The sequence below is a fragment of the Rhipicephalus sanguineus genome, chromosome 3 (genome assembly GCF_013339695.2).
Source record: "Rhipicephalus sanguineus isolate Rsan-2018 chromosome 3, BIME_Rsan_1.4, whole genome shotgun sequence".
Taxonomy (NCBI): domain Eukaryota; kingdom Metazoa; phylum Arthropoda; class Arachnida; order Ixodida; family Ixodidae; genus Rhipicephalus; species Rhipicephalus sanguineus.
Genome location: NC_051178.1, coordinates 126,129,687 through 126,153,273, shown reverse-complemented (window position 1 = coordinate 126,153,273; position 23,587 = coordinate 126,129,687). Strand labels below are relative to the sequence as shown.

General features: G+C 45.1%; 1 protein-coding gene across 1 annotated transcript in view; it reads left to right on the top strand.

Annotated features, from left to right (window-relative positions):
• Positions 1-23,587, top strand: part of LOC119387106 (retinal guanylyl cyclase 2) — a gene marked incomplete at its 5' end in the record, with an annotated part of 38,408 nt that overhangs the window by 12,482 nt on the left and 2,339 nt on the right. Inside the window, 8 exon segments of the mRNA XM_049413379.1 lie at positions 710-881; positions 1,789-1,929; positions 4,908-5,100; positions 6,196-6,367; positions 9,324-9,422; positions 14,370-14,461; positions 21,236-21,318; positions 23,489-23,552. Of these exon segments, the coding sequence (XP_049269336.1) occupies positions 710-881; positions 1,789-1,929; positions 4,908-5,100; positions 6,196-6,367; positions 9,324-9,422; positions 14,370-14,461; positions 21,236-21,318; positions 23,489-23,552 (1,016 nt within the window).

The window sequence follows — 23,587 nt, the reverse complement described above, 5'->3', positions numbered from 1 at the left end:
TTCAGGCTTGGAACCGCTTGTCCGAAGCTGTCTTATTTTTATTTTGTTTTTCCCAAAAAAATCTGAAGGCGACCCTAATGCTTGGCTAAGTGTCTTGCAGTGGCACTCGCGTGTCGGCGTTCGCGTGCCCTGGTGCATTCCTTGCGTTTGTGTTTCACGCGCTGCCGAAGTGGATCTCGGAGGCCACGCAGAAAGAAGCGCGTGGTTCAGGTCTGCTCCGCCCGGTGCCAAAACTATACCAGCTGCTCACAAGGAAACCGTATACTCTTTCAATAGGCTCATCAAATTAATTTTCGTTAATTATCCTGACGGTTAATTGGCCCTTGTCTTAAATAAACTTATCATCTGATATAATTTGTATCCAATATAACTCCTAACACTAGCCCGAAACATCGATTGCGTACCAGTTTTAGGTTTTCAGACAAGTTTTCTGAATATTCGAAAAACCGGAAGTAGGTGCTCGACCGGAAATCCTTGGAGAAGGTTATTAAGTCAAGCTTATTGTGGATGTTGACTCACTCTATGACATTTCACCGCTAGGAAAGACGACACACACAAGAAAGACGCGAAACACGACGACTTCTTCATTGTGTGTGTCTTTCCTAGCGGTTAAATGCCATACAGTAAGCAATACCAACTAAGCCGAGAAGAATTCCTCCTCAGGGATGTTGACTCCTGAGCTCAAAGCGTCGCCCTGTCTTCCTTGCAGAGATCATAGAAAAGCTGAAGCACCCGCCGCCTCTCATCAGGCCATCAGTGTCAAAGCAAACTGCCCCACCCGAAGCCCTGCACATAATGCGTCAATGCTGGGCCGAGTCTCCCGACATGCGGCCTGACTTCGACGTCATCGCGGACCGCTTCAAGTCGTTGTATCACGGAAGGTGCGTAAACTGAGCTCTCACTTTTCAGCGACGCCACGAGCGCTGCTTCCAACAAAGAGCAGCTGTCGAGAACGCAAGTGTCAGTTACGTAACATGTCATGACCAGCGCATTCAATAACTCGGTGAAATGATGTTTTAAAGTTTTAAAAGCTAATGAGCGACAGAACGTTACAGAATCCTTGCATTTGTATTTAATAAGCTCATCGAAGTGTTGTTATTGCTTTCATGAACACGTGTGTCGTAAGCCGAACGGGACTGCCAAGTTAATTGCTACCTAAACTTTAAAGTTTTCAGTGAGACAGCAGCAAATATGAACGTCGGCGATTTTGTTTTTAGAGGCGAAGTACTAACGGTGAGGTCGATGTGATGAACCGTCCCCTAAATTCAAGTAAAATTTTCTACGCAAATTAGCTAGACTGACTTTAAAACAGGGAAAATCGACCATGTCGTTTTATTAACTCCCCTAAATAATTACCTACAAAAATGCACATCATCAGTAATAAAACATTCACAGACTGCGGCCGTGATTGACAAGCGTTGGATAGGATAAGAAATAACTGATGGATATCAATACTTTGCGGGACTGCGAATGACGGCAACTGCAACGGATTCAAATGTTTGAACCACTGAGGTTTCAACATGCACAACACTTCTGTATGACGATACGGTCTGTTAGTCTAAGCCCTTAGCACGGGGTTGAATCTGTGAAAATAAACTGGTCTGTGATGTACGCTGCATTAAGATCGACCCTCTTAAAACTAATCATTGTGAAAACAGATCATTTCTGCCTTCCTCGCTTGCATTGTTTTTGCGTATGTTCGTGTAGGTGTATTTGACATTCTATTCCAACGCACTCGAAGCGCTAAAGGCGTTAACGCTTTAATTATACTAATCATTACATTTGCAGGAAAGCAAACATTGTCGAAACAATGTTTCAAATGCTAGAAAAGTACTCCAACAACCTCGAAGACCTCATCAGGGAGCGGACAGTGCAGCTGGATGAAGAGAAGAAAAAGACCGAACACCTCCTCAACAGAATGCTGCCGAGGTATTCAACGATTTCTCATCTCATTAAATGCAGTCAGCGTCAAAAGTTTAAGGACCACGAAACACAAGAAAAAGTTTCATATTTGTGCTGCTTCGGCAGGCAGCCTTGAATTAGGTTTCCCGGCAGTTCTAAAACGCGCTGGCGACATGTACTGTGCAGTTCTACCGAATACAGTCAAAAACTGCTGGGAAATTTAAAGTTTTCTCAACCGAATGGCCCCTAAACTTTTGGCGCCGTCTTTACATTTGGTTCGTTTGGTAAAGGACCATCCGTTTTTAGTGCTGCTTGCCATGTTAAGTGATCTACAACCTCCCTAAAGCGATGGACAATGTGTGTGAATTTGGGTTCGTTTATTTTAACGTCATTCCGAGTCTACTTCCCTTTTCACTGGAGTTGCAGTAGCATAGAAGGAAGTGGAAAGGAAGTAGAATAGAAAAAATTACTGGTGTCTGCGACGACGTTCTTTCATTTTTTTTAAGTCTAAGCACCAACTGTCCTCGCTTCGCGAACTTTTCGCAAAAGGGCTTTTGAGAACAAAGCGGTAATTACACGCTTCGCGTGTCCGCGGTTTTCTTTGTCCAGGGAATGTTCTTTAAGCGTTTGCGATTAGAAGGATCTTTCTCACTAGAGAAAAAGTGTGATATGCAGTGCCAGTTTTATTATGTCTATTCTCTCAAACTTCAAGGAAGGAAATAACAGAGACATAGAAATGCGAAATGGACGCCTGAGATTGAGAGAATGAAGCTGAACGGCTGCTGTGTGCCTCATCCAGTCCAGCAGACACCGTGGCGTGAAATGCGGGTTCGTCCACATTTATAGTGCACACCTGCACTTACCTACGGTTCATAAACCTGGAGGTTTACGAAGAAGGTTCAGCTCAAATTGAGGACGACGCAGTGAGGCATGGAAAGAAAAATTATATGTGTAAGCTTAAGGGAGAAGAAGAGAGCAGAGTGGGTCCGGGAACAAACGAGTGTTGAGGACATCTTAGTCGAAATCAAAAGGAACAAACGCCAATGGGCAGAGCATGTAGCGAGAAGGCACGATAACCTCTGGTCATTCGGAGTAAAAGACTGGATTTGAAGGAAAGGCAAGCGCGCGAAGGGGAGACAGAAAGTTAGGTGGGCAGATAAGATTAAAAATTTTGCGGGGATAACGCGGCCGCACCAAGCGCTGGGCCGGATTCATTATAGAAGCATGGAAGATCCCTGCAGTGGGCTTAGTGTGGATGATGACGATGGGGTTGGTGGTGGTGGTGCGATGATGATGAGGATTTGTAAATGTGGATCTAATCGGCATCGATAAGGTAATGATGAGGCAACAGGGTGTCGTTTACGGGTGCACAAAAAGAACTCGGAGATGCATATTGTGCAGAGCCAGTTTGGCCGGGTGTCTAACCCTCTCAGACGCCACCTATGAGGAACTGCCTGTAAATGCGTCAAATTGATACAACGTCATTTCGAGGCAGTCGATATTCTATTGCAACAAAAATAATGTCATAATACGCTAATTTATATGTGATATAGCAATTATTCCCAATTAAATTAATATATATCTATTCTGAAGTCATTTACGCTTTGTTTTTGCGTAAGTAGAATCAAATCTCAGGCTAGATATATAGTGCGAATTCGTTTTCGGTTATGTCAGTTTTGAGCGAAGAAAAATTATACTTTTTTTCGTGGCTCGCGGGAAGCGGCACGTCGAAACGACTCGACAACGTTGGTAGTGCATTCAGCAAAGTAATTGTATGCAATAGCGCACTGCAGAATGAAGTTATATGAAGACAATTTATTATGCAGGAGGTTCCAATTCATCCAAAGCTCAATGTATCTGGCTCTTTCTTAGCCACTAGTCGGTACAACTAACAAAAACAAGTGGTGTATACACAATTGTGCACATGGGATGTCAAAGGGCTAAAGTATACTTCATTTTTGGTTTCGTATATCTACGACGTTGAAGTGCCGTAAGTTCACGTCAAGCAAGGCGCTTCACGGTGGAAACGTTTACAACTCGGACGCAAACGGTTTTGAATAAAATGATATACCTCGCAAAGACCTCTGTTAACTTCGCTTGAACCGATTCTCACATTACGTGGAAATCCACATAGCTTTCTTTATCCTCGACCTAGCGCCATCTTGTTACCATATTAAACTATTGCACGATGAAAACAACTGCTGTGCAGTCTCACCCTGCATTCTTCAAGTCTAAATATGGAGTGCGCCACCTTTCAAGCCTGACAAGGTTTTCGTTGTTTGCACATACCTATGTCGTGTGCACTTCTTCTGTCCCTTGTCCCTTTTTGTGAGCGCTGCACAGTCCTAAGTATGTGACATGTCGTCTTCTGGAATAATATTTGTGCTATCAGTTTAATTGTGTCGTGAGGTGCCTCCTGCGAATACTGCCTTGAAGAGTATGCATGCGGTACAACGAATATATGATTGTTCCGATTGCTGCAGCTTGTCGGAAATTGTTAGAAATTTATGAGATGCGGATGCTGGTAACGATATCTGAGCATCGGATAATACATCTATTGCTTTCCACTGCTAAGTCCGAAGGCATGGCTCTGATTTCTACCCAGGACAACCACATTCTACTGGTGACTTAACGCAACAAAAACCGTGTACTGACAGTGAGCATTTCTAAAAGGATTCCAAGTAATATAAATAACTAAGACTCTTAGTCATTGTCTGCGCGAAACATGTTCAAATATTATAAGGGGGCCGCCACCTCCTTCACGCTTAACAATGAAGCAGCTTTTATTCGGCTGCTTCCTCTTTGTTATGTAGAAAAAAAAAGTAATGTTGAAGTGACCCCAGTTGAATTGAAAGACTGACGTGCTGACTACGATGCTCTCATACGTAGGTAAATGGTGTAGCCTTGGCACATTTGAAGGGATTTCGAAATTGGCTCTGTAGCCATACTATCCTATTTAACTCTAAGCTGTTAACTGCCCTATTTATTTCTCTTCGGCTTTCCAGCTCCGTGGCAGAGACTCTCAAGGCGGGCCTGCCCGTGGTTCCAGAGAAGTTCGAGGAAGTGACCGTTTACTTCAGCGATATCGTCGGCTTCACGACCATATCGGCGTACAGCGAACCGATGGAGATCGTAGACTTTTTGAACGACCTCTACACCGCTTTCGATTCTACTATCAATCACTACAACGTCTACAAGGTATGCTAAAAAAAATTAAAACTTCTCGTGTATTCGCAGCACCCAAAATATTGCGCTCATAGAACGCTTGCGTGCGCAATCACACACAAAACAAATCGAAATGCTGATGTCTCGAATAGGTCGAACTTTTTCTTATCTTCATTGCTACGACGTGAACTTGAAATAACTGTATCGTCATGCCGTTTGAATCGGAAAAGGCGCTGTGCAGCTGTAGCTGTTAGCGCTATGCATTGTTGCTCCTTGTAAATTGAAGTCTCTCGCATTCTTCCTGTGTTCCGAAAAAATATTCTGGTGCGAGACGTTTCCATTATCGCATCCATGTGAAACGCCGCTAGTCATTAGGGAATATGGGGAGGACCGTACTACTCAATATCGAATGATAATTTTGTGAGAGTATATTTCCGAAGCGTTGCTGGAGCTTTTGGCACGTTACTGCTTGGGTTGCCCACGTAAAGATTGCCGATAGACGGTGCAGGCAGCCAGAGAAGCTCTCGGCGTTCCCCTGCATAACTGAGTGCTTTCAGACTATCCACAGTGTTGAATTTGTTCGTGTCACGCGCTGCAATCTTCAGTTGAATATTCCCATAAACACGCTATGTATAACACATATTGGCTGGCCATGTCCAACTGTTATCCAAGGCAGCCTGAAGTGATTTGATTTTCGCGGTGAGAAGGGGGACCAGGTGCAAACGTCGTTTGCGATCTGCGGGCTTGTCGCGGTATTTGTGAAAACCAAGCGAGCACAAAGTCTAGTCAAGTCTAGTAGAACTCTTACGAGTCTCTGTCTCTAGATTGAACCGACGCCACAAAATCAGTTTGTCTCTCTTTTTGTCCCGATGTTCGAGCAGTTCCAGTTCTAAATACTGTAGCATTATAAAACGTCTAGCCTAATTAAGTATGTCACATGGAGCATACGCTCCATGTGACATACTCAATGCGGCTGCCACGGAGTAATTGAGAATATACGTCTGAAGAGCGAGGTATCTTTACTATAGAACCACGGCTTCTTTTTCTAAGGACAAACGCTTTCCGCTCTCTGTGGAACCAAAGTTCAGACAGAGGCCCCTCTGTCCTCGCATTCACCTCCTCTTGCAGGTGGAGACCATCGGTGACGCGTACATGGTGGTAGGCGGGCTCCCCGAGCGCAACCGAGACCACGCCGAGCAGGTGGCCACCATGGCTCTCGACCTCCTGCACCTCTGCGGCCGCTTTCGCATCCGGCACATGCCCAACGTGCCTCTCATGCTGCGCATCGGACTGCACACAGGTGGGCGACGCGTTGCACTCTTTCGTCCATTGTCCATGCGATTCGCATCTCTCCGGCACTTGCTCCGAGCATTTCGCGGCCTCGGTCTTGGTTATCGTGCCTGCTTTCCTGGTGCTACTGGCCGCACGCTAATAACATTGACTTCGACAATCGTCGTGAAATGAATTCTGCCACCTTTTTCTTTTACCTCTTCGTGCCAATCGGGTTTGTACATTCAACGCCATCTCAGCACAGGTTAAACCAGATATTATTTTCCCCAGCTCTTCTTCTTCTTCTCTTTTTTTTATTAACTTCACGGACGAAAGCCAGCTTCTTCATATCTCCTCTGGATAGCACTAAACCGACTCGGTCGAAGACCATTTTCGAAAATAGACGTCGTTAAACGGTAGTAATGCGTGCAGATAGCAACCAGAACACTATTACAGTACTTCGATCCTAGAAGCCTGTGCTACTGTTTACAGACTTGCTGCGCATTTACCTTTGTGCGTGCAACTAGTGGTTTCCTTCTCTTTTTCTTCGTCCCTCTTCTTTTTATTTTTTCAGTGAAGTTACTACTATGTATCTGATTTCCACTGAAGATATCAGTCAGGTGCCTAACATCAAGCTGTCTTAAATCTGCGAATACTTTATCTCTGTAAGAATATGTGCTCCGATATTACTTCTTTTCTTTGTTCTTGTTTTTTCTACAGTACACTCTAAGGAAAAAACAGTACGTGTTACTCTTTTCGGTGAGGGCTGACTCTCCGCGTATATGACTCTCTTTAGAGAGACACGTTAACTCTTTTTCGGCTCTCACGACTCTCCGACGACAGTGTAATGGTCTCCTAAGAGACTTCACGTGTCTCTTTAAAGATAGTCATACGCGTGGCAAAGTCAGGACTCACAAAATAGAGTCAAATGACTCTCTCTCTCTCTCTCTCTCTCTCTTTTTTATTTTTTTTTCTTAGAGCGTATTCGACGCTGGAGAAAAGTACGGAAATAGGGAACTACTCCCATTATTGGTGCACAGGAGCGCTCCGCGCCGGAAAGAAACTGTTAATCTGTACCGCTTTTCTTGTACACCCAGATGATCGAGAGCCCACTGCCCACCGACGTCAGTTGCAGAAATATCTTTCTGCACCACAAACGCTATATTTGTGCCACTTCTGAATCCACGATCACGTGGCGCTTGTGTAAGTCGACGTAAGAACCGGGACGGCGCGCAAATTACGACGCTCAACGTGGCAGGCGCGCGTCGCCGCTGCTATAAGTATAGCCGACGTCACGCGTCCTCCCACGCCGGCCGTGAACTCCACCGCTTGTCACCCTCGAACGAAATTTGCTCGGCGTTAAGCCTTCGGCGCGTCGCCGCTGTTCTAAGCGATTTGGACGACGCAGAGACTGAGATCCTCCGACGTGGCTTATGTGTAAAGAGTGCGGGTGAGGTTTCGCAAAAGGATGCTTAGTTGCCCTTCATAGTGGAATAGTCCTCCATGCGTACGCGTGGGCGTGTCAGGCGGCACTCTCAGAGGAGAGCGTTGAGCGGCAGCTCTTCTAGATAAGTATAACGACGTTGCGCAAGATAACGGTTCGTGTATACGTTCGCGCAGCTACAGCGAATGCATCTGAGAACTATAATACTGATGTTAAACCTCGTACTATTTTTTTCTACATTTTGTTAGGCTTCACGTAGCATCTTCAAAAGTAAAGCCGCTGCTTACGTAAGCTACAACGTCCGATACTTTCAGTAGCTTCTTTATCAAACAAACGAATGAATGAATGAATGAATGAATGAATGAATGAATGAATGAATGAATGAATGAATGAATGAATGAATGAATGAATGAATGAATGAATGCTTTGTTACTTTAGAACTTTATTATCTTTTCAAATGGTTCTGGTAGTTGATGAAACCCTCATTTCCAAAAGCAAACAACGGATTCCCGCGCCAGGCCACTTGTGTTTCGACGCGTAACCTGCCTCTTGGCGCTCTTCTGTGCATGATTCATCGTGCCGCTGTAAATTGGGCCGACGCTTTGTACATAAAAAAGATTTCTTAATTCTACCAATATGAACCAATTAAGCACAGGCGCTGCCATTACTTACGGTAAACTGCGCAGGTTACGTCCAGGTTATAAGAATATGAGGCCTCAAATAATATCAACGAGTTTGGAGTGCACAAGTCGTAGACAGCAGTGTCCCGTCATCGCTGGCAGTTATTGTACCTTTTTTTTATAATATACGTGATGACCAATAATCGATAGCCTTTTCCTCCATGCTACAAGCGAAGTTATTTAGTTTCTCATACAAAGTTCGTCATAAAGGAAGGAAGATGACTTTTAAGGGATCGTTTCTCTTTGTTAGACACAATATTAATGAGAACTAACAGACAATAATGCCAAAGAAAGTATATAAGTTCGTCATAGTTTCTCACTGAAAGATGTAAACAGCTTCTAAAAAACTCACAGGGTTGATTATGCATTCGCCTAAGACGACTCGAAGGCGAAAGCCATGTTCCTCTTCTTTTTCTTTTCAGTCGATGTATCGATTTTCCTCCACCCGCTCCCAGAGCTTTCTGCACCTGAAGTGGTTTTGCACTGCCTCCGTGATCGGCCCACTTTTGACCAAGCGACGAAGTCACGTGACGATGTCATCATGCGATGTCATGATTATGTCATAGTAACGCCATGATGACGTCACAAAGTTTGGCGATCTGTGAGGTCATCGCGGGATGATGATTTTTTTGCATAACTCGTGTTGACGCCGCCGTCGCCACCGACGGTCAAATTTCGCGTTTCATGAGACATGTTAGGCTTTCTCCTTAAATGTACATTCATTTTCTTTTTCTTCTTTTCATCGTGAGCAGCGAAACCACCTGTATGTCTGCTAGGACCACTAAATGTTTCATCTGCAGTTGCAATTCAAAGACAAGCTTTCTGCCGAAGCTGACATTTATTTGTTCCACTATCACGTGCAGGAGCTGTCGTAGCCGGAGTGGTGGGCCTTACCATGCCACGATACTGCCTCTTTGGTGACACCGTTAACACGGCGTCCAGGATGGAGTCTACGGGAAGAGGTACGGCAGTCGTCGAGCGTAATTGCAATCCGCTCATCATATACTTCGGCGGCGTTATTGCACTGACGCCTGTATTTATCTAAAGAAAAGGAAGCTTTAGGCAACCTTAATGTTCCATTTGTGGCTTTAACGGCGCTAGCCCCAGCGTTTGGTGAAGTTTCGGTTCTCTTGGGTGAACGTTAGGGTAACTGTTGGTCGTCGACTTGCCTAGCTTCAGTGCACACACACAATCAATTATAGGAAAGGCTTCTTCGCGGTCCTCCATTTCAAAGAGTCAACTGATGAGTGAAAAAAAGACTGTTCTCTAGTGGGTATGTACCACCCTGATGTCACATACCCATAAAAAGCTGTCTGCTCCTTCAAAGAACTCATTCGGTTAATTTTCATTCATTATCCTGACTGTTAATCGGTCCACATCTTTGCTAAAGTTGTGCTCCGATATCATATGTATCCCGTACAACTCTTAACTGGAACCATTATAACTCTTCTTATATGAGATTTTATTTTTATTCGAGTTTCATAACATTCGAGCCAACGCACAACTTCGGGTTGGCTGGAGTCGACTTCTGGTGTGCTCCTTGAAAAACATAAATATCGCTGGGTGCTAGCACCATAAAAGTGGACGAAACATTTTCTTTCTTTCACCGCCCTTGGTATCACTGCAGGGCATATCATAGCTTAATAAGTGCTTGTCAGCCTCCTTCGTAAAGAAGATACGCGGGTCGCTTGTAAAACGTGTCTGCCGTAATTAGCCAATTGTACGTGCACATGTGTAAGCTAGTCTTTCCACGTCTTAGCAAATCAATAATCGAAGAACTTTCTATCGTGCTGTTTTAGTCACTTGGCACAGCCGACACAGATGGCGAGCAACTACTGCAGGCGTAGGACGGACACCTGGCTGCACAATATGAAAGCAGCAGTTGCAAATGGTCACATTAATAAACACGAGAGAGAATTGCTTAATTATGATACGGTGTTAAATTACTCGCACGAAATTATATTTTAGCTCTTGCACATAACAGCATACGTGAAAATATTATTTGTCACCTGGAAAAAAAAGAAAAAGAAAGAAATCGCGTTCGTGAGTTTTGCGTCCGCATGGCGCCATTTATGACATCCCCGTGATGGTATTAGAAAATTCAAATTATTTTCAGTCATTCTTGGTTTTCGTTTCGGCAGGAAACGCCAGAAGAAGTCGCATGACTAAGCTTTTCTATACGTTCCCAACACGTTGTGAATCGTTCTTGCTAAGGGATTATTCTTATTGGGATTATTGGATAACCTCTACCAGGCGCTGTCAAACTCTATTGTGTCACGTGGAACCGCTGTGTGAACGCCACATTGAATTGCGAATATTGACGCGCAACTAACGTTGAGAGTAATTTCTTCGGCATTCAAAAAATGGCAATTTACCAATTTATAACTCATCCTGATGCATCCATGTGGTGTCTATTTGACGATCCTCTTCTCGCTATTCTCTTTGAACGACGTTCGCCACGCAGCGTTTCAGAAATTTGGGCTCAAGAGTTAAGCTGATCTCGCAAAAAATACCGTCATGATGCTAGAGCTTGAAATGTTTTAAGACCTTTTAACGCGATAGCGCTAAAGAGCTCGTATCGCAGAAATTCCGCCGTCGGCGTCGGCGCCGGCACCGTTGGTTGTGAGCGAAAAATCATCATCTTGTCCGTGACCGAAAAATCGAAAAAGCTGCAAATAAAATAAATAATAAAAGTGTTGGGTCCGAGTGAGAATCGAACCCAGGCTGTCTGCGTGGCAAGCAGGTGTTCTACCACACAGCCACGTCTCTGCATGGAGCTGCACTGAAAGTAACTTTGATGCTTCCCAAAAATACGCGTCCTGTATACAGGTGTCACAGTAAGAGATGTAATATCGCAGTAATATTGCGTGGTATAAGCGTACATTGCCATCGGGCGTCACACCACGTCAATATCATAACGACTTGGTGGTTTAAAGACATCCACCCATTACAAAAGGCACACACATTACTTCGCGTATTCCCTTAAGACCACGTAGTGGGTGCATCGCAGCTTCGAAAAAGGTTCTCGCGCATAATTGCTCCTGGTTTAAAGCATGCTACCCATTACATAAGGCACACACCTTATTGCGCGCATTCTGTTAAACACCCGTAGTGTTCTAAGTGCGCACTAGGGGCAGGATATTGCTATCGCGTTCAACTCTTAAAGGCGAAGCTTAAGCGTCCCCCAATTTTTATTTACCAGCTCCGCGCTATCTGTATGACGTCACGCCCTATACCTGCAGCTTGTCCATACGACTCCGGCAGTGCTGGGCAGTATCGAAGATACATGTATCTTCGATACTATCTTAGATACTCTTTGGGTATCTTGTATCTGTATCGCGATACGTCTTGCAAAACGAGTATCTGTATCTGTATTTCCGATACATTCAATAATGTATCGTGTATTTTAAGATACAAGATACTGCTATAGAAACACCACCGTGCGAAAATATAAACGTCGACCGGAATTCTGGTTCTCAAGCTTATATTGCTGCGACTAAGACACCTGAATAAAACTAACGACAGTAACATTCTTGTATATTTCCGCCAGAGCGCTCCAGCGAGCACAGGCGATGATGTTCAAGCGTCCCTATTGATGGAGCAGAGTCACGTGGTGGCGCTCGAGCAATCGCGACAAAAACAAGCATGCGAACGTCTACGCTCAGCCTACCTTTTTTTTTCTAGATGTTTTCTTTCTCTTTAGTTGTGTTGATGTCATGACGCTTGTTCATAGACCCTGCACTCTGCTGCGTACTCCAATGCGTGCGGCGTCTCTCGCACAAATTCTGATGCCGCTATACTATCGCTATCGAAGTTTGTCTTGCGTGATGCTTCGTTGCAATGTCTCAAGAATGCAAGAATGGGGCTCTTTTGCGTCTCGCGCCTTCCACACATCAGCGATATGAAAGATCTTGTGGATGCAACTTGACTTACATAGTACGATGAGATTGACTTACATGCAAAGGAGATTCTAGCAACCGTCCCACTATTGGTGCTGACGTTAGATGCAACAGAACAAGCATTTACGTAACAGGAAATATTTTGACGTACTGTGCCTTTGTTCTTCCTGCTAAATTATTCGAGAAGTTCTTTTAATGATAATTTCATTGTTAGCACAAGTGCTTTCTTTGCTGTCTTCCGTTGGCATCCCATACATTACCTAGTCCTCTGCATAGCTTCTCGCTCATCTGTTTATTGTAATATGTCTTTTGTAACCTGTTGCTAAAATACGTTCTCTGCTTTATTCTTCTTTTTTAACTGTCTGCGAACGTGGTTTTATTTCATATTTCGCGGGCTTTCTCTAAAAGCCCGAAAACATTCACCACACAGCATGTACACTGCCAAAAAAAAAATTGGGTTGGCCGTTTTTAAATTCGCTCTACGATGTGTCGAAGCGCCGTTGGCTCAAAAGTGAATATTAAAAATGTCGCAGTGTCGCATAATTGACCTTATTTATTTAACCAGTTAAGCTTAGTACAAAACATACCATAACGAGTGCCACATGACGGCAAACCAAATACATTTGGTTTCATTTCGGTTAACCACTTGTTTTTTTAAAATTGGTTTCTACTTACGTGAAACACCCTGTATAGTTATTTATTCCGATTGTTTAATACGAAACCACCGTGCTATTTGACTTAAATATATTCGTTTTCCTTTTATTTAGGTCGCCTTAAAGTATTCTTATTGTTACAAATCCGCAGGTAAGCAGAGCTAGAAGTGGCAATAGTGTGAATAGCAGTGATAACCTGCGGCGTTTTGTGCCGCTAGAATACGTCTGAGACGTTTCCTGGCGGCTCAGGTTCTATCGGAGAACAAATGGTAAAAGATTGCACGTTAGTGAATATGTTGCTAACGAACGCTTTACGCCAGCAGATAAGTAAAATAGTAAAAATCACTGCAGTTTTATGTCCTCAATTAATTGTGAGCGCCGACTATGTAGTTCATTGTCTTTACACGATGCGTCACAAACAATATCGCTACCAACGTTGCTGCTGTGGTACATCTGCCGGTGGATGAAGGAAAGAAGTGTTCATTTCTAAGGGCTCGTTTTCTTTGTTATACACAATAATAATGAGCACTAACAGACAATAATGCCAAGGAAAGTATAGGGGATGTTTTTAGTAGTAAATGTAAGGTAAATGTGAAGAAAGAAAAGTGGACGAAAAGATAGCTTGCCGCGGGCAGGGACCGAACCTGCGACCTTCGAATAACGCGTCCGATGCTCTACCAACTAGGCTACCGCGGCGGCCATCCCTCCGTGCACTTTATAGGGTATATATGTACATTTAAACGTGGGAGCGTCAGTCAGTGCCGCCAGGGATGCGGTATTACGAAAACAATATGCCTGCGGACAAGGTAAGACTGCACAGCGGTATTTGCGCCATCGTGCGGAGGCACTTGCAAGTAGATGGTAACCAGCTAGCTGGTCGCCAAGTAGAACAGCGACACCAACAAACTATAGAAGTGTCAAGCAAAAACAACTAACAGCGCACCAGTTAAAGAGTGTCATGTTAAGCAGCCTAACAAATCCCAATAAGTAGTTTAGAAATGAAACTAATACGACTTGAGCAAGAAAGTTTGTATGTTGTGATAGAAACAGGTATTTTGTCGAAATTAAACGAAGCTGGTCGCAGTTAAGAAATCTTCAAGTAAACACATTTCTACATAGGCCTTTGCTGCTTCAATATATATAATGTATAACAGCAAATTTGCAAATGTATCGAAGTATCTTAAGATACAATTGGGAAGTATCGTATCGGATACAATTATTCCGCAAGTATCTTGTATCTGTATCTCAAATACTTCTTGGCCGAGTATCTTGTATCGTATCGCGATACAATTTCAAAGTATCTTTGCCCAGCCCTGGACTCCGGTCATGATATCCTACCATTTTTTTGCCTCCGCAGCATACCGTATTCACATCAGCAAGACAACGGAGAAGAAGCTCCGACAAGCCGGTGGTTACATTGTGAAGTACAGAGGAGAGATTGTGCTCAAAGTGAGTGTCGCTTTGGGATTCATTCATGCCACGTGACAGAGTTGTTCAATTATCCTGGCTTCAAATCTCCAGTACCGTCTCTCTATCGCGCTATCTCTCTTTTTCTGTGTCTGTGTATGAACATAATTACGAACATTCGAGTAGGCGGAGTCGGCAGTTGAGAGAGAATGGGGGCGGGGGGGGGGGGGGGGGGGTTAGGGTATGAGGTGATTGGCTCAAGCGCCATCGGTGGCGACAGTACGATACTGGCGTTCCCTACAAATGTGCTTGAAGTGACTAGTACACAAATATTTTTTTCTTAATTATGAAAATGCTTTCTACTTATCTAGCATAACCTACAGCGCCAACACATTTAATCTGTCGTAGTGCGTATCGCGATTTATCCTCAGCTATTGTTGCGCCTTGGTAACGTGAAGGTAAGCAAAACTTCCTGCGTGGTTGTGACCGAAAAATTCTGATGGCATGTAAGATCTCCGGTATTTGTATTGTCTTTTTAGGGAAACCGAGAAAATAGTAAATAATCGGTCTAAAGTTATACAACGCATAAATTATCTGCATTATCAATGTTGAACATTTCGAGAATTATAGATTAATCGTTGAAGTTATTTCATCATGAGTATTTCAAAATGATATGCCATTCTTATATATATATATATATATATATATATATATATATATATATATATATATATATATATATATATATATATATATATGTGGTGTTTCAGCTAAAAGCATCAAGTAATAAAAAATTAAGAATGGGCGCTACGCGTCTACAATTAGTGCAGTATTGTTCTGAGCCATATAGAACACGTCAGAATTCTTTTTTCCATCCGCCAAGCTCGGCCATTAACAAAGATTGCTTAATCAACTTATCAAATAGTAACTCTAGAGAAAAGTTTTCAATACAAAAGTTGTAGCACTTGTTCAGGAACATCGAATTTTTCTATGTATGTTAAGATAACTCCCCTGCTTAATTTCTTTCCGGCCTTTTACAGCGAAAGCTGTTATGAGATCAGTTCACCGGCCGTTTTTGGCGCCGTAGTTGTCCGACGCCGCCGCCGGTGTCCGTAACCGGTATCGCTCGAAATAAGAAAACAAAAACGAATAAGAAAGAAATTCCAGGATGGAACGAGGTTCGAACCTGGGTCCTCTGCGTGGGAGCCCAGTATTCAACCTCAGAGCCATGCCGGTGCTTGAAACAGCTTTGCAAAAAGGTCCTATACAGGCTTCATATCGCGATGGAACCACATTAGCATATGCAATATAGCGTGGTAGAAGAGTAAAATAAGCACCAAGCGTCGCACAACGCGAATGCTGTAACCAGGCGTCACAGAATGCGAATTGCGCAACGAGTAGGTTGTTGAATGCTTCCAACCCATTACAAAGGGCTCTGCCATAATTCTTCATCGTCATTAGGCACAGCATCAATAAAGTGCGCATAATGTCTTACATGCGTTTAGCAGGTATCACGGCTCTCCGTAGAATGACGAAAAATGGCACAGTGCCTGCTGCCATAATTCTCAAAAATTACAATGATTTATAGCGTAGTGGGTTCCTCGCAAGTGCACTTGTATTGGTTGCCAAGGAAGCCCATAAGGGCATGATCCATTTCCTCGGGGTCTCAGTAAAATTACAATGATTTAGAGCGTAGTGGGTTCCTCGCAAGTGCACTTGTATTGGTTGCCAAGGAAGCCCATAAGCGCATGATCCATTTCCTCGGGGTCCCAGTAAAGTTCTTCGCCCCCCCCCCCCGTCTCTCTCCCACGTCAACGTATGTTATACAGCATTACGGGAGAGGGAAATAGCGACCGGGCGTCACCCAATGCAAATTACATAACTGGTGGGCCGTTTAATGCTTCCAACCCATTACAAAGGGGTGAGCCATAATTCTTCATCGTCATCAGTCGTCGCGTCAACAAAGTGCACATAATACCTTACAGACGTATAGCTGGTGCCTCACTTCTCTGCAGAATGACGAATAATGGCTTAGTAGATGCTTCCCAACTTCACAAAAATTGTGATTTATGGCGTAGTGGGTACGTTTCTAGTGTACTTGTATTGTAGCCCCAAGAGAGCTTACAACGGGCTCTAGAAACGCCACTCTTCCAGCTTTCGCTGTGACTGTGCTGCGGTTTCAGCGCAGGCCTGGCGTTTTCTTTAAAGCACGCGAATTTCAAAAAATACCCCGTGACTGCCGCCAAACGCGCGGTGCTTTTAATGCCCTCAAATGTAAGTTACACGAATTATCAAAGGCTGTTTCGCGTGCGCAGATCGATGGAACAGGTTATCGGTGATATATAAATATATATATATATATATATATATATATATATATATATATATATATATATATATATATATATATATATATATATATATATATATATATATATATATGGTGTGGGCACTAGTTATGTGCTTCTCATCTGTGCATTATCATAATCATCATCATCCGTTTGTCTCTCTGTCCTCATCATCACCGTGTGTCATTCTCATCATCATCGGGTGTGTGCACGTTCGGCCCATTCTCTTCCGAGGCCTTGGGTCTAATAAACGTCGCTTCAACCAAGACGTCATACGTGGTGGAGGTGCGGGGTAACGATCCCCGTACCTCTCGCTGTCCTGCCCCGTTGCTCTCACAAACTAATCTTAGGGTGGGATTTTCTCTCATCTGCTTCCGCGGCTATTTGTTGTGGCCAACGCGTCGTCCACCTCACTGACACCGACTTCATGCTCGACGACGACACCCAGAAGCCACTTCGTCTGATCGCTGCAGAAGACACCAAACTGCCGCCACTCCACGAACAAATTGTCACCATTACGTCCAACGACATCGACCACGGCGACGTGTTGATCTCCCCATCATCACTTCGCGCTCGTCAAGGCATACTTCTTCCGTCCGGTGTCGTTCGTTTTCGCAAGGGATCTGCTCTCATCACCGCCGTAAATTCAACATCGGAGAAGATTCTATTGGCACAGAACACTACGGTGGCCCGCGTTGCCGACCACGAGCCTGTATTCGTCATGCCCCTGCAAGCCGTCTCATCCAAAGACCCTTCGATCGGGGAGCATGCTTCTTCCTCCGCCTTTACCGCCGCCATCAGCAACGACTTGACAGCTTCACAGACGCAGCGGCTGCTCGAATTGTTACATAAACATGCAAATTCTTTCGATGTTTACTCGTCTACGTTGGGCCGCACTACCACTACAGCGCATCGAATTCAGAGAGACGGAACATCTATCATACACCGCCGGCCATACCGCGTGTCTCTTGCTGAGAGAAAAATTATAGAAGAAAACGTTGCCGACATGCTCAAACGTGAGGTAATACGCCCCCCATCTAGCCCTTGGTCGTTTCCTGTCGTTTTGGTCCGTAAAAAGGATGGCTCTGTGCGCTTTTGCGTGGATTACCGGGCGCTCAATAAGATCACCCGCAAGGACGTGTACCCCATGCCACGCATTGACGACGCCCTCGATTCCCTACAAGGCGCGGAATACTTTTCAAGCCTCGACTTGCGTTCAGGATACTGGCAAATTCCCATGCATGAAGGCGATAAAGAGAAAACGGCGTTCGCAACCCCCGACGGACTATACGAATTCAACGTGATGCCTTTCGGGCTGTGCAACGCGCCCGCGACATTTGAGCGCATGATTGACACCGTGCTGCGCGGCCTCAAATGGAAAACTTGTCTTTGCTACCTGGACGACATTGTTATCTTTTCGTCAACGTTTCCTCAGCACCTGCAACGCTTAGATGAAGTTTTGACGTGCCTTGCCGGCGCTGGTCTCCAACTCAACACCAAGAAATGCTGTTTCGCCAGCAAATCTATCAAGGTCTTGGGACATATCGTTAGCAAAGATGGAATTCGGCCAGACCCTGAGAAGATTGCTGCGGTTCTTCGCTTTCCGCGCCCGGAAAGACCGAAGGAGTTGCGGAGTTTCCTGGGCCTCGCCTCCTATTTTCGTCGGTTTATTCAGAACTTCGCCTCAATAGCTGCTCCACTACACCAGCTACTTGCTTCCGACGTCCCCTTTCGGTGGTCTGAAGAATGCCAAACAGCATTCGACCTGTTAAAGGACGCCCTCATGTCCGAACCAGTTCCCTGCCATTTTGACGAAGCTGCACCGACTATCCTTCATACAGACGCTAGCGGCCGCGGTATAGGTGCCGTTCTTCTGCAACGCGACACCTCTTCACAAGAGAGAGTGGTTGCATATGCCAGTCGCGTACTTACCGCTGCCGAAAAGAACTACACGATAACTGAGCAGGAATGCTTGGCTGTGGTTTGGTCGGTGCAGAAGTTCCGTCCCTATCTCCACGGCCGTCACTTCACAATTGTTACGGACCACCACGCCTTATGCTGGCTTTCCACTCTGAAGAAGTCCGGACGCTTGGGGCGGTGGATACTACGACTGCAGGAGTGTGACTTCGACGTAATTTACAAGTCTGGTCGAAAACATCAAGACGCCGACGCACTTTCTCGCTGCCCGCTTCCTACTAACCAGATCAGCGTTGGCGAGACCTCGGCCGTCACTTCTACCGCAGTTCCTACGCTCGCCTCAATAGGCCATCTGTTCTCGGACGACGAGCCAACATTTCGCTCCCGCCAGCTGTCCGATCCATACTGCAGGCGTATTATGGACCACCTCTCGGGAGCCTCCCATCCACCTAACGCGCGACTTCGTCGTCAACTCGTGCAATTTAAGCTGCAAAATGGCGTTCGTTACCGCCACATTTACCATCCTGACGGTCAACGCTGGGTTCCTGTGCTACCACGCACTCTTCGAATTCATGTGCTTAAAGCCTTCCACAATGATTTGACTGCTGGTCATCTTGGGTTTCAAAAAACTCTTAACCGCATTCGATGTCGTTTCTACTGGCCCGGCCTCTCTACTAGCGTAGCGCGGTACGTCGGTTCCTGCTTCCCATGCCAGCGCCGTAAACTCCCGACATCTGCACCTGCTGGACCTCTACAGCCAATTCCGTGCCCCACAATGCCATTCGAGGTTGTAGTTGTCGACCTTTACGGGCCTCTTCCCGTCACATCTACTGGCAAACGATGGATAGTGACCGCCGTATAGACCACTTGACGCGCTACGCTGAGACAACCTCTGTGATAACTGGCTCAGCTGCGGAAGTTGCCGACTTCGTTCTTCACGGCATAATATTGCGTCATGGGGCTCCTCGTATACTGCTTAGCGACCGTGGAAGGGTGTTCCTGTCACAAATGTTAAATGAAGTACTGCGCGCTTTCGGAACTACTCACAAGAAGCTTCAAGCTACCACCCTCAGACCAATGGTCTCACCGAGCGGTTTCATCGTACTCTTGCTGACATGATAGCCGTCTACATCCAACCGGACCACAAAAACTGGGATACCCTGCTACCATTCCTCACCTTCGCCTACAACACGGTCGTTCAGCGCACAACCGGCTACTCGCCGTTCTACCTCGTTTACGGACGTCCCCCTGCTACCTTTCTCGACGTTTCCCTCTTCAAGAGCGAAGACTTCAAGAGTGAAGACTACATTTCTCGACTGGCCCAGTCCCGCCATCATGCTCGCATCAACACAGAAGTGAGACAACAAGAGCGGAAGACCATTTACGACGCATCCCATCGCGTTGTATCTTTTCGACCTGGTGACGAGGTGCTGCTTTTGACACCTATCTGGTCTCTGTGACAAGTTTCAACCACGCTTCATCGGGCCGTACATAGTTCTGGAACAGACTTCGCCTGTTAATTATCGGGTGACACCACTTGTAGTCCCAACAGACCGCCGTTACCGCAGCACCGAGATTGTGCACGTTTCTCGCATGAAACCCTTCACCCGACGTTCCCCGCCACCTTGACTTGCAGCGGCCACGATGTCCGCTTACACGTGGGGGAAATTAGTGGGGGCACTAGTTATGTGCTTCTTTCTTATCTGTGCATTATCATAATCATCATCATCCGTTTGTCTCTCTGTCCTCATCATCACCGTGTGTCATTCTCATCATCATCGGGTGTGTGCACGTTCGGCCCATTCTCTTCCGAGGCCTTGGGTCTAATAAACGTCGCTTCAACCAAGACGTCATAATATATATATATATATATATATATATATATATATATATATATATATATATATATATATATATATATATATATATATATATATATATATATATGTGTGTGTGTGTGTGTGTGTTTGTTTTCTTTTTTAATCACAATGGGCTAATACGCGGCTGCTTCTATAGTTGACATGTGAATAGAAATACCCAAGGCTAAATAACAAGTGTAAATAACATAATTTGTTTGATTAGAAATATGAAACTTTTTTTTCTTACCTGAAAGGTATGTCTGCCTTGGCAAGGAACTCCTCTGCAAAACTGCCATGTTCGCTACGCTCATAGTTTTCTTCGATAATGTATCCGTATAGTCTACACAATTACACCTCAAATGGCTGCTCACGTTTAGCCAACATGCTGATTAATGCGCAGTTCGTGGGTAGTCCTTTCTTCTCTGCGTTTTCTTTTTTTCAATCAAGATCACCTCACGTAATCTATAACAGTGTGCTAGTTTTCCCATGACAATGTGGCGACCTGCCATATTTTGGCAAATTAGTACTGTATTGAGGGAAAGTGATCTTCTTACTTTCCTAATGCCTCTAATGGCATTGGGAAACGTCCAATTTCCAACTGTTTGATCTTGCCTTCGTCGGTAATGAAAGGCAAGAAACGTATAGGCGCTAACGTGGTTATTTCTCTCTTGCGGACCACTCCCAAAATGCAGGGCCGCGGGAGACAGCCGACTTACTGGCTGATAGGAAAACAAGGCTTCAACAAAGCTCTGCCCGAGCCTCCTCAGGACGAAGAGTAAGCAAAATTGTTTGTCGTTCCCTTTTTGTCTTTTATTATCGCTGTGCATAAATGTTTGTTTGTTTTTGTCTTTTATTATCGCTGTGCATAAATGTTTGTTTGTATTCATATTGTCTCTATTGCTCGTCAGTGTTCTGTATTCACACCCACTCCAGCAATAGCCCACCATGCCTGCAGTATGCACAAATAAATGGAATGAAATAAATAAGTAGGGCGGCTGTACTCATATTAAAGCCTTTGTGAACCTCTCATGGTTTTGCTGACATTGGCTGCTGGCTGCTACTGTCTAACCGAATAGAACACTCTTAAATAAGAGAGAGAGAGAGAAAGAGATACGAAGAGGAAAGGACTCTTAAATAAAGCTGTAGCAGATCCAACGGAGTCATACCTAGCTTCCGTTGTGCCGCTTCCGGTCGGTGGTTTCCACTTCAGGTGTATTAAGTTCAATTCTAATTTCCGAGCCCGGTATCTCAAAAGCACTTCAGATTTTTACTTCCGGTCAGCACTTAACCGTTTTCTAATATACACTCGGCTTCCGGGTACAGCTTAGCTAAGCAAGGCCTCTGAGACGAGTTCGGTTAGAAATGACCGTTGTCATCGCGGAGATCACACCCAGTTACGGAAGTGGGCGGAATAAATCGAGAAAGACTCGCCACGCCATGCGTGTCGCCACGCCACGCCATGCGTAACAACTAAGATGCGATCGCGCATGGCTTTACGTAGATAACTACAGTGAGCGTTGAATCTGCTGCAATTTTTAATTGTCTATGTGCCATTCGTAAGCACACGCGCGTACTCATTTCTTCAATAACGTGAAGCATTCGAGCGGAATCGACGCAGCTGGCGTCATCTAATCGGAAACGCGATAGTGCGAATTCGCGTGTCGCTATCCTGTTACGCGCGTTTTCCGGCATCGTATATTCAGCACCATTTCTATCACTCTCTGGAGCGCCAGAGCACGCATCATGAAGCTTATGCTCCGGGTGCAGAGCGTAATGTTTAAGATGTACGCATAAATTCGTCCTATACCGGAAGACAGCTTGATTGAAAAACAACATGCTCGATCACGATGGAATTTCCGCGTCGCATGTGATGGCGAATGAACGTGAGGAAAACGTAGTCTTCTCATTTGCATCTTTCTTGCTCGCATGATCTCTCTCTCTCTCTCTCTCTCTCTCTCTCTCTCTCTCTCTCTCTCTCTCTCTCTCTCTCTCTCTCTCTCTCTCTCTTTTCTTTGCTCGCTATTTCGCGTGCTCTTTACAAAGGTACATTGACTGTAGTTTCGTCGTAGTGAGCGAGTGGAAGCGGGCATAATCTGCAGCAAATAACTACGCTTGTCGGCCAGAGCTGTTTCCTATGTCGGCCGTCTCGAAATTTTTGCCCTTACGATGCGAACGTGCCGTGTAAACACGTCTTCGTCTTCGCAGTATCTTGTCGGAGCTTTCTGAAATTTCTATGGCTGAATCCCTTGCCTTACTTTTTTTTTCAGCGTCTTTTACCAGCATATAAACATTGTTCGTTACAGCTCAACTCGAGCGCAGCTTTTCTCGCGTGTTACGAAGAGATATCGAAGCGCGAAGGGGGAAAAAAGAAAACTTGCTTGGCGCAATATTATGCTATAATTATCGAAAAAAATAAATGTATACGGGCCTCACTAATGGACTCGTCGGTAAACATTCGCGTATACTCGAAAGGAATTTGTTCCCGGAAATGAAGTGCGGGAGCTTTATTTTGCTCGAACACGCTGATAAGCGCGAAATTGTTTGGGCACGTTCCCGAAAAGTTCGAATGGAGTTTATGCTTGTCTTCATCCGGCAAGGGTGGCACCAGGTAGACGGATCACGAGGGGGGGGGGGGCCCCCCCCCCCGTAGTTTTTGCCTACCCCCCCCCCATAACCTGCCCTAAAGCAAACGTAGTCAAAACGCAACGCATACGCTCCCCGCCACCCTCCCCGAATGAACTCACTTTTTGTGGGTGCCCCCCTACTAAAAATCTCCTGGCTCCCACGAGATTTTTAGGAGATCCCAGGAGCCGAGTGATCCAGGTTGCAATCGCTCGGCTTGTAAGATGGTAACGACTACTCGCTTGCTGCTTAAGCTCAATCATTCGTACGGAGTCACCGGATATTGCGACAATTTTGTTTTCTCGTCCTTTTGTCTCCCGCAGAAACGAAATGAAAAGAGTAACGTATCTTTTCTTGCTATTTTGCTGCCAGCTGGAACAACCACGGGTAAGTCCATGGTTTATCATGTCTTCGTGCAAGTT